The sequence below is a fragment of the Homalodisca vitripennis genome, chromosome 8, assembly GCF_021130785.1.
Source record: "Homalodisca vitripennis isolate AUS2020 chromosome 8, UT_GWSS_2.1, whole genome shotgun sequence".
Lineage (NCBI taxonomy): Eukaryota > Metazoa > Arthropoda > Insecta > Hemiptera > Cicadellidae > Homalodisca > Homalodisca vitripennis.
The window spans coordinates 111,481,008-111,497,630 of NC_060214.1; the positions used below are offsets into that span (position 1 = coordinate 111,481,008).

The window sequence follows — 16,623 nt, forward strand, 5'->3', positions numbered from 1 at the left end:
CTATTTCAGACAGACACAATGTAATCAAGCAACAGAAATTGAAGATAAGATAAACTCCACTAATAGATAATAGCAACTGTCTCAACTTTCCTGGAACAACAAAGGTCTAGACAAATAAATGTCACAACAATGAAGTGATAACATTCTTGAAATGTTTAGTGAGTAATGGTTTAACATTTGGTGTGCCAACAAAAATCCCAAAATATTATGCATTATGAAGTGTTGTGTATCAATTTTCAATGTCACCTAGTCCACAATCTTCTTGTAAACAGTTATTGCATAGAGGAGATATCTTTTTTTATATGTATATATACAAAGTAATGTGGTCAAGTTGATTATTGGTTGCGTCGTTCACTCGCTGAGGTTGGTCACAACTTTCAAACGGTTACAGCTCTCTTATTAGTACCTATATTAAATGTTTTTTTGCAAGACATTTAAATATTATAGTTTTTAAATATTATAATTACACATTTTTTAATACCAGCAAGCAGGAGGTGTAGGATTTGAGTTGATTTTTTTAAACGCAACAACCCATTTTTTATGAATCAAAAGAAAGTACATTTTTTAATAATTTCAAAAATACCATATATGTTATACTTGTGGTTTTTATAAAATAAATCTAAAAATCTCATTTTTGTATGGGTTTTTGAAGGGAATTTTTATTCTGCTATTTGTATAGTTGATAGACCTGATTGATATTTCACTGCACACAGTGTTGGAATCAGCTGTTTAGTAAAAAAATAGAGATTATCAGACAAGGTCAATCTAAATATGACTGTTACTGACATTTTTGTAATTGATTAGCAAAATAGCATGTTAGTTTCAAATTTTATAAAAACTAAAAATAAAATAATCATATAAAAATAAGTAAAAAAGTTAATTAAATTTGAACACAGCTTATTTTACTCTTAACTAATAAAACTCTGCTGGCCTGCAGTTCACAACACTTGGCACTATTGATTCTTTTTATATGGGAATAAATCACCAACAAGTTTATACACACAGAATAACACACAGTGTTGAAGGATGTGTGTAATACAAATGCATTATCAAACATATTTTGTAAATTTTAAAAGCTACTTTGAAAACCGAGTCTTTACATTTACATTCCTGTTACATAAAACAATTGAGTTATTTATATTCTTTTTTTATTTAGAATAAACTTAGTTGTGTTAAAATTTAATTCGGTTATTTAATTATTTGTATACCATTATTTTTATTTTTTTTTTTTTTCAGAAATTATTATACAATTTGAAACTAACATGTTTATATACAGAGTGTCCCACGAAGAGGTTTAAACATTTGATTTCATATTACTTGCCAATTTATGCACCCAACATTTTCAAACTCTACATAATTAATAAAGTAGGTTTTAAAAATATTCTGAGGTCCCTAACAACTGTAGAAACAAAATGGTGACATATTGAAAATTTTACCATTTTGCTTCCTATAACAATTTTTTTTCTTGAATTACCTCATTTGATTACTGCAGTTTTAAAGAACGGCTGTTTAATAACTCTCATTGTTGAAAACAGCTGTTTGATTGAAGAATATTGCTTGTACTATAAAAACATAACCTAACCTTCTCCATTACAGTTTTACTGATATTGAAGTTCGAGAAATGGCTTTTAATGTTGAACAAAAAGTGAAGTGTTGTGAGTGGGCTATTGCTGTTGGCAACATTACAGAAGCAATCATACAGAAGCAATCACACAAATTTCAGGTTGCCTACCCAGGAGTTGAACCACCTTGCAATCCGACAATAACTAAGTGGAAAAATCTTTTTTTTTTAACTGGAAGTGTCGTAAAAAAGTACTCTAGAGGATCAAATGAGGAAAGAGAAGTACTAGTATGCGCATTTAAGCTCCGCTCTCCAAGTAAACCGAAATCACTAAGGAAGGTTAAACTTGAAACTTGAAACTGGTGTTTCAAAGTCTTCAGTACAGAACATAACTAAGAAAAACAAAATTAGATTTTACAGATGTCACCCAGTCCATAATCTTCTTGAAGATGATCCGGGCTAAGGAGAGTGGAATTTTGTTGTTTTGATCGAAGATTTGCTATATACAGTGTATTGAAATATAATGTATGTAATAAGTTATTGAGGAACTGAGGATGTCAAGGCCTTGCATCAACTTAAGAATCAACAAAAATTACTCGCCCTATATGAAGGTATCTGTTATCCAACTCATATACGCCAGACACTTCTAGCACTATGACAATGCGAAAATATCAATCACCACATTGCATCTCTAACGTAGCTTTTCTGCCGACTAAAAGCGAACATAAACACAAAACATCACTTAAATGAATGAGATACCTGGACCGAGTCAGGAGAGAGGCCGACGACCTGTAGCCACTGGCGCAGTGACGGCACATGTTTGATCTCTGGCGGCGTCCCGTCATCCTTCAGCCTTGCCTTGAGCATCAACTGTCGTGAGAACAGCTTAATGAGTTTACCCTGTGGACACCACATATTTATTTAATAAGAGAAAACAAGTCAGTAATACCAACATCAAACAATACACACATTTTTAATTAGTAAACTGAGTAAAGCTTGTGTACCTAAACATTTTTAAATCTGGTCCGCTCACTTTAGACAAATGGCACATATTGCTTGGGCTTAATCCATTTATGATATTTTTGTTCTTAAAATGATTATTTCATCATAAAACATACAAATCGCTTTTAAATTTATTTTTCTAACAGATTTTTTAGTACACATAAATATTATTTGTGATGTTGAGTTTTACGGTTTATTATCATAAGTACACTGATTACGGTAAATTTATTTTGTAAATTCATATTGGAAATTAATCACATTGCCTTAATTCCACAATCATTTTTCATTTTTTTTATTTTGGCATTTTTTAAACTACACAATGAAATGTACATCACACAAAAATGTGGTTTATATCTGCATATGTGCCCAATTCCTTCTTGTCTTTCTAGTTTATACAACTGGGTCTTTGTCTATTTTGCCAATTGGAAGCTCTATTTTGTAACTGCTTATCACATTATTTCAGGCTGCGCCAGATGAAAATTTGTCTACATGTGAAAGTGCAGTGTTTAAAGTGGAATTCAACCCATGTCTGTGGTATAATCAACTATGACAATATCCACTTAGCTACTAGTGACAGCTAATTCCCGAGTTCATAAGTTTAATTCTTCTAGTATTTCCTCTATTCTTATCTTTGGACTCTGTAAGAACTTCTTTTTTATCGTTCTTCATATCGAATGTTTTAGACTCAGGAAAAAAAGAAAATAAAGAGAAATTTTGTATTAGCAAAACTATGTTTAGCAAAACATTTAACTGTGTTTGACAGTGCATTTCTTCAAATAAGTACACATCTTATTGTTTATATTAGTCAGGGTATGGAACCAGTTGTGGATTAACTTGGAGTATCTACCTCATACAAGTTTTGGTCATCTTCCAGAAAAGTTTACTTCTGGCTCGTAGAACCCACAATGGGTACAGCAAAAACTAATTCGTCACTTACAACTGAACAACTAATAGATGTCCAGGAGCAGCATTCCATTAACAACAAATGTTGAAATATAGAGGAAAAACGATTAATCACTAGGTCAAGTTTACTAATGAAGAATGGTTGCAGAGAGTGTAAGATTTTAGCGAGCCTAAACATGAGGGATAGTCTCGCCTTGCCTGCTTTGACTACTAGAAGCTGAAACAGAGCTAGCTTCCCCTTATTTCAAGGTGGTATGATTAACCCTCTCCCGCTCGCAAGGCATGAATCGGCAGGGCCACAACATAGCCACTGCAGCCTAAACGGCACAGATTGGCAAGCACTGCTTTATCTACTAGAGCCGATAAGTGCTGCTCTCGATCGAGTAGCAATAGTTTGTACTACTACGGGTTGTTTGCTATCAGGAGAACATTTACTTTTTTTTTTTTTTTTTTTTTTTTTCCCCTTCTGAGGGAAGAGGACACTTTGTCCCCGCACTTAGTCCTAAAAGGACCTTTGCGCCTCCCTTACTTTAATTTGTGCCCTCAAAAACCGAGGCTTTTGCAAAAACCAATCATATTTAAGGGCTCCTGACCATTTACTTTACTTTTACAGTAGATTTATTCCATTATTTTGCTATTTATATTAGTTGTGCGGAAACAATGGCGGGTTGTAGTCGTGCACTTTGTGACAGTAAAATCTATCTCGTTATTAGTAGTGATTGTGACGATTCAAGTGAGTGTAGTGATGTACCAGAGCTTTTGTGAAGTGGTTGCTGGAATTGCGGATGTAGTTCGGAGAGATCACAGTGGCAGGGGCAGTGACGGCGAGCCAGACAATGACCTTCACCAAGTAACTGCGCAACAAACAACCCGGTGCCCAGCTGTCCGTGTGCCCCCTCCCTGGTCTCGTACAATTAACTTCATTGAATCAATATATAGTGAAATAATTAATATATACAATTATAGTTAATTACAATGACAGAACGTATGTAAGTTGAGACGCCGCGTGTTTTGACCGAGCGCGACCGGCAGAGCGAATTAATTCAGGTTAGAAGCACCGTGAGCGCCTGGGAACAATGCGAGCGGGAGAGAGTTAAGATAGTTTCCCTATCACTTCTCATGTAGAATGTAACAAGAAATCTCGACAGGAGGTGGTCCCAAACCCCATTCTCACTCATCCTGAATATCCTGTCACTCCAGAAGCAGTACTGGGATCCTTATAGGATTAAAGTATCCTCAGCTTCAGATCGTTTCCAAACGAAAATAGTACATTGGAGTTGATGAAAATAAATTTATTTCACCAATCAGAAAAGATCAAATACATGCAGAATATTAAATACAACGTTCAATAAATAAAAACTTTGAAACTTTTGAATTATTAGAAACAATCTGTAAAAGTTATCTAAAATAATATGTCACTGAGTGTATGTTTTGTAGTTCAAATGAGGATTATCATGAGATCTTTTTTGGAGACCATGAGATTCTGGCTATAAAGAAATTAGTCTTTTGGACAACTCCTTAATTAGTAAAGGATCCCACAAACCACTAGGCATCACTCTTCATAAAGTAACAGGCTCTGGTGCAAGCAGAGCAGATGTCGACAAGTAGTCACAAGAGCTACAACTGATCTCAAGAAAACTGAATTTATAATTTCCTACAATACTTTATGTATAATAAGCATTCATATTATTGGTGGCCTTAAACTTCTAGATATATTAGAAGCTATCCAATGATTAATTACTAATCTCGGAGATGATGCTTGGGTACATAAGGCATTCAAACTCCCTTGTGTTTGGATGTCTATTAAAATCTACGGCATCCAGATCTGAAAAGGTGGACCTGGAGATTTATGGTCATTGGAATTTCTAAAATTGGTAATTATGCAACTGGGAAAAAACAGGCCTGTAATGCTACTGACATCAGACATGCTTCCCAACATTAAAATGTTACAAATAAAAGATTGCTGAAGGTTGTCTATTGGATACCACAAGGTCCTGAACATGGTGCAACAAAATGGGAGGATTTCATTAGTAAAGACATCTTTCTTAGAATGATTATTAAGAACCCAATTTGTCAGGTTATCTCGGTGACAAGGTGGGAATTCCCAACAATACCTTTGAAGGCCATGCTATCTAATCAATACTTCAGTGGAATCCAATAAAAAATGTATTGTCAATGAGGCTATACCACAAACATACCATGGATAACGTGATCAAATCCAAGGATGACAGCTAGTTAAATGTCAATACAATATATATATATATATATATATATATATATATATATATATATATATATTATAAGAAATTAAATCTGAATTACAGTACTACACTAAAAAAGTAACATTCAAAAAACGCACATTAAGTATAATTATATAGAAAATTGTCACAGATTTCATTTTTTTTTTTTTTTTTTTTTAGTATGATTCACTTGTTTGCTATCAACCATGAGTCAAGAGAGGTACGACATACATGTTGCAACCATAAGGAAATAACTATTGATCTGTAAAATACAATAAACAGCAATTAAATTAATTAATGTTAATCGTGTGCAGAGCAAGTGCCTTCTTATTATCCAAGTGTCTTCTTTATGAGTAGAATTGAAGGAGTTAAAACTTGACAAGAAGTCATCTTCTTTACCTTCAGCTATAACTCATTTTTATAGTTCACACCTTTTCAGAATGTTTACAAAAACTCTATGAAAATATTAAAATAGATTGCACTATAAATTTGTTAGTAGCTTGTTCTAATTTATATGTCCCATTTCACTTTTGAGTGGCATTTGTCCGTATCTATTTTGTACAATATCTTAACTCAAACGATACCACGTTTGGTTTTCCTACTCCTATACACAAACTTGTATGAATGGCAATCATGCCAGGAAAAACCCCAAATACGATTCCTGGACATTTAATAACATTCAGATTCATATACATTCAAGACGGCAATAGATTTGAAGGTTTACAACAATAATTTTATTTTTACAGCTTTTTAATATAATTAACCATTTTTTTTAATCATAAGAAAAGGATATCTAACCATAACAATTGAAATTGTTACTCTAAATTACTCTACTACAAATATTAGAGTTAACTACAACAGTGTCGCAATTGGTAGGTGACATGAAAAAAGCACAAACTCGCTTGCCACCAAAACACAACCTCGGGTGTTTTAGACTGTGTTGGATGGCTGTAACAAATACGATTTTATCATTCCTACATTGGCATAATGTTTTATATGAGTTTTAAAACTTTAAACTCATGAAATTTAAATGAAAACTAAAGTTATTAATAAAAATATGTCCATTTCAGATTTTTATATGACTCATATTCTCAATCATGACTAATAATCAAAGGGACCCTCCTCCTGAATATGTGACTGACAACTGAGGTACATACCGTCAGTGTGTAATATAGAAGTGTTATATAAGTTAATTTCAAAGTCACAGATATCTTTAGAAGACCTGACCTGACACGTTACCAAGAAGACAAACGTGTCACCAGCTAATGAGGTCAGAGGTCATCAGGGCACTAGAGCTAAATTATCTCTGGTAACTATGGCTATTGTAAGACTTGAATTACACTTAGCTTCAATGGAAACCTCTAAACTCTTATTTTAGATAGCGAAACAACTGTATTTTTGGCCTAAATTGTTGCTAACTTGAATGACAATTTTTAATTCAATTTAATTGATAAATCAAGTAGATTACTTTTTTTTATTTATATCAAAATAATTGTATAGCCACTGAAAAGAAAAATTAATTGTTATTAAGTTGTTGTTATTGTTATTTTGTTTTGTCACATTAATTGTTGTTGTTAAGGGTGCAAACTAACTATGGATATATTTCAAAAGTATTTCAAACCACCAATGAAATATTCAAAACCTGTACTGAAACATCAAAACAATCACTTACAAACGATGTCAATGAGTAGGATGCTACATCAACCAGAGGTTATATTTGGCTTTGCACACATTTTCTCAATGTAAAATTTTAAACTACACAAGAGAAAAGAAATTAATTATACAAACAAGAACAGTATAAAATAAAAAGACACAACAAATTTTACGATCTGATTTAAACCTTGTATTGTTTTATAAAAACTACCAATTTGGTGGATAAAACATCAAATTTTTTCTAATAATACACAGAATAAGCGTATTTGCATGATATTTGTAAGTGAATAAATATTCTGAAGTTTGGACCAATCACTAAAATCAATTTAGTGAAAATGTAATTAAAAGAATAGCTGTAAAATCTGTTTATTTTATACATCTATCTATTTATTATCAGCGCTATCTAAAATGGTATATTTTGATGCATAAAACATATCATTCAAATTTTCATCTAAACTTTCTCATATACACTTAATAAGTAATGGCACTTATTATAAACTGAGCTAAAGATCATAGGTCACAATTCTTTTGCTCACACTAACCAATACATGACAATTGACAAGCAAGCGACCAATACATGATGGGTAAGTAATCAATATTTTATTGGAACGACATATTAACTTTAACCAAGCATATAGTCTTATCCACATCATTTATACATTGTTTATTTTGAAGAATTTCACAAGAAGATGTAAAATTTAAGATTTTCATAATTATTTTCACATTGATATCTATATCTTAAAGCAGATAAAAAGGATCTTGAGATAAGGACTGATATGTGAATAGATCAGAACTGACCTTTGCCTCATTTATCTGACTAAACTTATCTCATAACATTATCATTGCAGTAATCAGTCTAATGCACATTATCAAGTATCAGAATATCAGGCTTGATAGCTGAGTGATAAAGCTGAGGACTTCTACTTTGAAGATTCCTGGTTCAATATATACAAGGTGTTTGAAAAGTATGGGTACGGCTTAATATTTTAAAAACCATAGGAGATAACATCTATAAACTTTGCACAGTGTCATATGGCTATGTAAACTATTTTTTTCTTGCTATTACCGTGACATGCTAACCATGAGGGGAAATCTTAAATGAAAGCATGGGTCGAGTGGTACCTCATTCGAAAGAGCTCACTTAGTAGAGTTGAATGCCGCAAACCGCATCTCAAAAGGTTTATCCAATCAGAAATGCCGGGTTGTTTTAGGTACACATTGTGAAGTACATTACGCACTGCCATTTCTAACTGGATCGTCGTATTCTGATGCGGTAAGCTGCGTTTTACTAACTAATGGTTTCACTGATTAGTATTTATAAAAAAATAACACAAAAATTTAATTCAAAAATTAAGTGGTAAGTTAACTATTTCACCAACAAAGAACAATAGTAGAACTTAATTAATTCATAAACATAAAGACCACGAATTCATTTTAGTTTTATTTATTGTGTTATAAATTTATGACATAACTTGCTAATTAACAAAAAGTCAGTGAAAACACATCGGTTAGTAGAGTGAAACGCCGCGTACAGCATCAGAATATGACGATCCAGTCAGAAATGGCAGCGCATAATGTACTTCACAATGTGTACCTAAAACAACCCGCTATTTCTGATTGGATAAACCTTTTGAGATGCGGATTGCGGCATTCAACTCTACTAAGTGAGCTCTTTCGAATGAGGTATCTCTCGACCCATGCTTTCATTTAAGATTTCCATGTTTTCCTATGTGGGCCGTCCCCCCATGGTTGGCATGTCATGGTAATAGCAAGAAAAAATAGTTTACATAGCCATATGACACTGTGCAAAGTTTATAGATGTTATCTCCTATGGTTTTTAAAATATTAAGCCGTACCCATACTTTACAAACACCTTGTATTTATACACACATATAAGTAGAATGAACTGAGTGTAAATCTTTAATTACATTTGACTAATTCATTTTTCAATATAGAAAATAAATAAATACATTATTATATATAAAAATAAAGTGCTACGCAAAATTGTAATATTGTGAAGAGAAGAATAATTAGTGATTATAATTATATAATTAATATTTATACTGCAATGGATCAAGCTGATCCTAAATATGATAGTGCTGATCCTAAATATGATAGTTGTGGATAATGTGGACGGATCGTAAAGTATTGAGAAGTATTTTGTATTGGTAATTGTAACAAATGGTTACATTTGAGGTGTGTATAAATTTGCCTTACTCAGCTGTTAAAAGTTTGAGCAAGAGGGAAATAGAGGTGTGGAAATTTCCCTCTTGTATGCTGGAATGAACAAAAGGAGAATTATTATACAGTAATGTGGTAGAAATAAATAATCCTGAACTGGAACATTCCCTAACATTGGTGGCAGGGGAAATAAGAACAGCTCTACTCAATGAAAATTAGGATTTGAAACAGGAATTGTACGAAATAAAAAATAGGAAATTACCTCATGAATCTGAACTTGAAGAGGAAATAATTAAAAAAGACGAACTTATCAAAGAGCTAAAAGAAAAACTAAAACATAAAGAAGGTAAAAAAATGAAAATGATAAACTGTTATGGAAAAAAAAAAAATTAAAAGTGTTAGTGGAGCAAAAAGAAGCAATTTATTTATGAATCTGAAGAAGATAAAAAATACAGAAATAGCTGATACTTTTTAATCTTGAAACTTTTTTATGTTTAAGCCTGCCACCGTGAAATGATTAAAAAATTGCACAAAAATGCTTATTTTTACAAAGGTATTATTAAGTCTACATACAATGTGACATAGAACTGTGTTTTAAAAAAAGTAATAATTATATATAATCCACAGCAATACTGGATACATTTTCATTTTTAACATTGAAAATCAGTTTTTTTTAGTTAAAACATAAAAATGTTTGGTGGTATAAACAAAATTTAAATGTAAAAATATTTCATTTTCAAAAACGTTTCAAGTAGGTGCAACATGGTGCACCCTCATTTCTTTAAAATATAGCATTAAAACAACATACTATATTTCATGGGTTTAAGTTTGAAAATTTTGAGATTTGAAACCGTAACCTCCTGTTTTGACACATCTTGTTCGTTAAATTGGATGAAATTATTTAAAATAGTTTCCCGGCATATGATTTAGGAGAGCTGCATTTTGTTTCTTTGAAATGCTATAGCTCTAACCATTCTCATATATATGTTTAGAACACCTTATCTGGCTTACCCTGTCTGTATTTACTATCTGTTGCACTTTGATGTAACTACATCAAATTGCCATTGCTTCCTGTTGCACTTTGATGTAACTACATCAAATTGCCATTGCTTCCTGTTGCACTTTGATGTAACTACATCAAATTGCCATTGCTTCCTGTTGCACTTTGATGTAACTACATCAAATTGCCATTGCTTCCTGTTGCACTTTGATGTAACTACATCAAATTGCCATTGCTTCCTGTTGCACTTTGATGTAACTACATCAAATTGCCATTGCTTCCTGTTGCACTTTGATGTAACTACATCAAATTGCCATTGCTTCCGTAATGAACGTTTGGTTAAATGTATATACCTAAAAACGTATTTCAACTACAAGCAAACCCTCCTAAATTTCCATTACGTAGTACAGTAAAGCTAATTAGATTTTGAGTGTAATTTATTCCATAAATTGGCATTTTGTGATTCTTAAGTACGTCAACACTTAAACAGGAAAAAGATGAAAACAATGTTAAAAAACGTACCTAGAGGAGTGAAGTTCAGAATTGGGCGATAAATGCAATAAAAATCTAACAAAAAAAACTGAACCACCAGAAAACACAGTAGTTAAGATGCTCACACAATATGTTGTATTTCATAAATATAATATTATTAAAGATTGAAATTGTGACTTTAACGGTCCCATACAGTTTATGGGTATGCCTAAGAGCAATTGTACTTTTTGCTTTTTATTTGAGAATTGCATTTGGTGTTGGCTGGAGGGAATGGTGGAAAGGTTGTGGACCGTGTTGCAGGCTCGCTGTGTTAGCCTTGTAAGGACCTCATTGTAACATTTGCAAAACATGACCCTGTACCTCGACATTGGCGACAGGTAATTTCTCACTGATAACACGTATGTTGGTGCGATTAGTCAATTAAGATTAGTGTAGTGCTTGTCAATCTAAACTACAAACCTTGGCTGAAGGACACTAATTATCTCGGTTCTTTGTGCAACATTTATACAAATAAGAAAGCCTCTAATTTTTTCACAGTCTGCCCTATTTAAAGACATTTTATTTTGGAAGACAAATCCTTAGAAAAAGAGAATTTGAAGACTATTTAAATAGGAAGGATTGTCAAGTGTTTAACCCTAGAACACTACCGTGTTTTGATATACCTTTGTTACTACCGATACGTAAATTTTACGTAGCATGTTTATTTTTGTGTTTTAGGTTATGTAAAGGTTTATTTTCATGCCAGTATATTGTGTTTTGTGTATTTTCTTGCCTATGTGCTTATTTAAGGTGATGATGTGTGTGTTTAAGCATGTGTGCGTGTGTATAATGCGTGCATGTGTGATACATGGTGTTTTCCTAACCTTATCTTCATATCTGCAATACCATAGAAAATCATCCTTTCCAAAAAGCCTACAAATTTTCTACTAACTCCAAGACTTTTATTTACCCAAAAACAACCTAAAATAGTTTTAGTTACTTATTTTACTATACACACTTATATGTAAAATATACGTATTTTTTTATCAAGCAATACTACCGCTACGTAAAATTGACGCACGGTCTAAATAAAATCAATATTGAGATAAGAAAAAGAACTACGAATACACACACCCTAAAACTTCGAAGGACGAACGACCATTGATCAGTAGAAGCACTGCCCAAAGCTTAAACCGGAAGGTTGGGGGGGGGGGGGAGAGTAGGTGTGACTATAAACATGACACATATACGTAAAACTTATGCACGGTAGTGTTCTAGGGTTAAGGGCAGAATGGAAGTATTTACATGAATTTCTACAATAATGTAATTTTCAATCTGATCAATTAGGGCATAGATCAAAGGACATTTATGCTTAAAGTTTAAAGATAAACAAATTAGTGAATTCAAAATTAAAGTAAATAAAAAATCTTTATTATTTACTACTAGCTGTTGCCCACGGTTTCACACGTACAATCAGAGTAACATCTCTTAACAGAAAGAAAACACTGTATGTGAGGTACCCGTAAAATGGCAAAAAACAGTTTGGAGAATGACTAACAACTTTTTCGCTGTAGAATAATCACGTGACAACAGCTGATGCATCTGTAGCAGGTGAAAAATTAAATTTTCTAATTATAAGGCGTCGAGTATAGTGGCCCAATTGTTACCTTTTTTAGTCACATTTTTACATAACAACAGTTGTGTTGGGCTAAATACATGAAGCTTTATAAACATGTTATTGATAAATAAATGATCAAATTGTAGTTATTAGTCCCTCAGTAAAGAGGAAAAAACTCCACAAAGTTGTAAAAATGTATATCAAAACATTTGGCACCCTACCCCTAAATTGTTATTTATGGAATCAACATTTAATGTGTTAAACAATTACTTAAATGTTGAGGCATTTGGTACTTTAAATTATTCGGAGGCCACTGTTTTTGGAAGAGTTTTTCTTATCGGGAAACTGCAAAATGCGTTATTAGAAAGAACAGATCTTATTTGGTTTACTGTGAAAATTACATGTCATTATGACAATCGGTTCTTGTTTTCTGCCTCCCAAAAGGACGCAATGTCGGTGAGAAGGAGGCCACTTTGTCCCTATTTACTACTGTTATTTTGTGATATAAGTAGGTTTAAATTATTTGTTTATTTGTACATGGCAATTCACTTTTCTACATTTAATTAATTGAGGAGAATGGCTGATTAACATGCAGATACAATGATATAACAATAAATACTAATACTCCAATGTAGCACATAGTTTTAAATATAACAAAATAATACTATGTACTGTAAAATCATTAACATAAGGCAACTTCAATAACAATAAATTAAATTAGAAAATTATACCTAATAACAACATAACAGTATATATAATAATAACAACATAATATTTTTATATGAACCAAGATTTAGAGGACAACTACTCAATCATAATTATAGTAGCTAATCTGTTTTTGAAGGCAGCAAAAGAGGAACCAAAAACTTCAGGACATACGGCATTACCAGTTCTCATTAGTCTAGGTATAGTACTGTGGTAGTGAGAGTTTATAGGATGAATTAGATTATTATATGATACTAGTAGTACCAAAGTTATAGATAATTTTTACAAGTGCTCACGTGTTCTGAGCTGGAATTTGGGTACTATCTCAAAGGAGGTTTTTTCTTTTGTAACCAGAAGTGTGGGATGGTGCCGAGGCATTACCTTGCTCTTCTGGCAACAAAAGTAAACTACTTATCCCTCAAGATATCACCTAAATTTAAACTCAAATCACGTGAACATGTGTTAAATTTTTATATTTATATAAAACATAGTTCAAATAAAGCTTAGTTATTTTATATAATCTAAAATAAATACAAACACTCTGAAATTTTAATATTAAAGTAGCCTACAGCTTCACTATAGTACAATTTTAAGAACCTAAATCGTAATTCATTTCGACATTGTTGCTCCAAATCAATTCAAAGTAAAATCATGTGTTTGGTATTTGACTAAAGCGGCAAGTACAATGACGATGTACGTGTGTTCTTTGTGTCACAAGGAGTCAGACACATTTATCCTTGCAAGTAGTAAAATTTAAGTAAATGATACAGTTTTTTGGGGCAGAGTGAGATAAGCGAACCTGGTTTCTATATCGCTTATTACAATCATCGATACAATATATATTGAATTAACAGAACTATCAATTGATATCAAAGTATATAAAATACTTGAAATTAGGCCTAAAGTCACGTGTTTCAAATTAATTGAAATAGTTTAAATAATTAAGTAATGTCATTAAATAATAAAAATACCATAACCATTAGCCTAATCAAACGAAAAATTAAGACAGATGACAGGAAAATGTCATTTAAATAATAAAGTTACATAACAAATAAAACATCTTGAAACCAAGAAAGAAACCGTAAATCATCCTTTAGTGTTATGTTGTAGTTTTTTAAATGTAACTATCTTTTTTTTTAATCGAAAAGAAGATATTTATAGAACAAATTGTGTTTAGAATACGAAAATGTTTGTACAGTTGGTGCAGATGATTTACTTATTGTTCAAATTAATTACTATTGCTGACTATATCGATGGGTATAATAACTAAAATATCGTTTGATAATTGTTAAATAAAAAAACTGGCTCCACTTACCATACTCTACCCGTGTCTTGTTTAAAAAAATTTTATAAATACAGATAGAATAGATAGTGTTTATTCAATGTTAATATATTAATTGGTACTTTGGGATTATACCGACCACACCCAGACATGAATCGTTATTTGACATTTTGCTTCTACTGATTAAGAGATTAGCATAGAACAATATTTCGTCAATATAAAACAGGAATTGTCTTATCGCAAACCCCTCCCCATCCTCAGACAGAGGTCAAAGTCGAGCGGTCTAGTAAATAACGTGATTGCAGAGGGTCGCCGCCCGTTCAGCTGGTGCGTCGCTTTGTTGTGACTTCCCTGTTTTACCCCTACATTTCTCCAAACACAAAAATTCAACAAAAACAAACATTACCAAACAAAAATTAAACTCTTTATTGAAAAAAACACTCAAAACTTGTTTTTATTCTTGATCACACTCTGCCACCCAAAATGCGAGTGCCTCCGGCCATCAGCGCGGGCTTCGGCAGCATGGTGCTGCGCCGCGCTGATGTCAACGAAAGAAAAACATCCCTCGAGATAGTACCTATCAGTAAAATATCAAATTCTAAAGAGGCTGATCATAAGTATAAATTGAATTGTAATGGAAAGGCAATTATGTACCGTGCAAAAACTTAAATAATCATGTGATGCCACACGGCCTGCCGTAATCGGGATTTCTCGAGAAAGATAAGATAACAGCGACAACAATACCGATCACAATACCTGGAAATGCTTGTGTTTGTAATTTTGTATTTAAAGAGTTGTTTTTTCGTTCTATCATGTTTGTTTCTATAAATTTATATTTTTGTGTTCTTCATACTGGTGTGGTCGGTATAATCCCAAAGTACCTATTAATTTTTAAGACTAAAAACCAGCAGAACTATATTGTTATTTTTTTTTGTTATTTTAAATACTTATTACGTAATTTGGTTTGACATTTTATTTTCAGTATTTTTAGATAATCATGAATACTGAACTTTGATAATCATGATTCGATTGTGGTATTGGCCGCTTACTGCAGCCTAATATTTTACTATTTAGAGATAAAAACGTATCTGAAAGCTTGAGACATACACAACGCATGTTCATCACCATTCTACTTGGGGCCGTTACTCAAATACCATAGAAATGATTTTACTTCGAATTTACTTGAAACAATGTTGCTAGCCATTAAATAGATTAAAAAGGAAGCTGACAATAATTTATTGTAAATAACTTAACTATAATTAGCATGTTTCAATATTCTATAGTTCGGGTATTTCTAATTGATAATTTGATACCCTGATTAGATTTTTTCTTAGTGGTGGCTGTTTACTATACAGCAGCCATAAAAGTTAATATTAATTTAGAATATATTTAAACATGGGTTATCAAGAATGTATACAAACAGCAGATATTATGGATCTAAATCACTATAATATTGAAAGATAGGCTAGGCTAAAATAAAGTGGTCAAATTAATTAAATCAATACAGAAAATTAAAGCATAGGCCTAACTGTAAGAAACTATGTGAGTTATTCTTAACATAGCATAGTTTTGGGAGAAAACACTCACCTCAAGAGTTCTAATTTCATGTTGTGTTAATTCTGCGCTAGTTGCACACTGCGTTCTTAACCCTTCCAATCTATCTGCAGAAATGTCAATCATGGACTGGACCACATCTAGGGCACGACGAACTTCTAGTTCTGGATCTTCGTCTGCCATAACAGTAGATAATAACCACAGTAAATATCTACATTTCAAAACACAATTTCCTCACAGTGATACACTGAAATAAACCACAAACGCCGACACAAAAATAAATATTTCCAGCAAAAATACAACTATCAAATACAGCAGCCATCATGAAAACGGGATAAGAACTGGATTTTGGAAGTGGAAAGGGAAAGGCGGTGATGAGAGGGGGAGGTATGAGGGGGATGTAAAGGACAGGCTGGCCCGGTGACATCATGCAGTTCTGACAAATATCCCTAT

The 16,623-nt window shown here is 32.4% G+C and overlaps 1 protein-coding gene across 1 annotated transcript in view; it reads right to left on the reverse strand.

Moving 5' to 3' along the window:
- The window catches only part of LOC124367896 (kinase suppressor of Ras 2), a 71,419-nt gene extending 54,885 nt beyond the window's left edge, over positions 1 to 16,534 (reverse strand). The window contains 2 exon segments of the mRNA XM_046825093.1: positions 2,321 to 2,461; positions 16,204 to 16,534. Coding sequence (XP_046681049.1) covers positions 2,321 to 2,461; positions 16,204 to 16,353 — 291 coding nt within the window. The 5' untranslated portion in view covers positions 16,354 to 16,534.
- Positions 16,535 to 16,623: the final 89 nt, after the last annotated feature.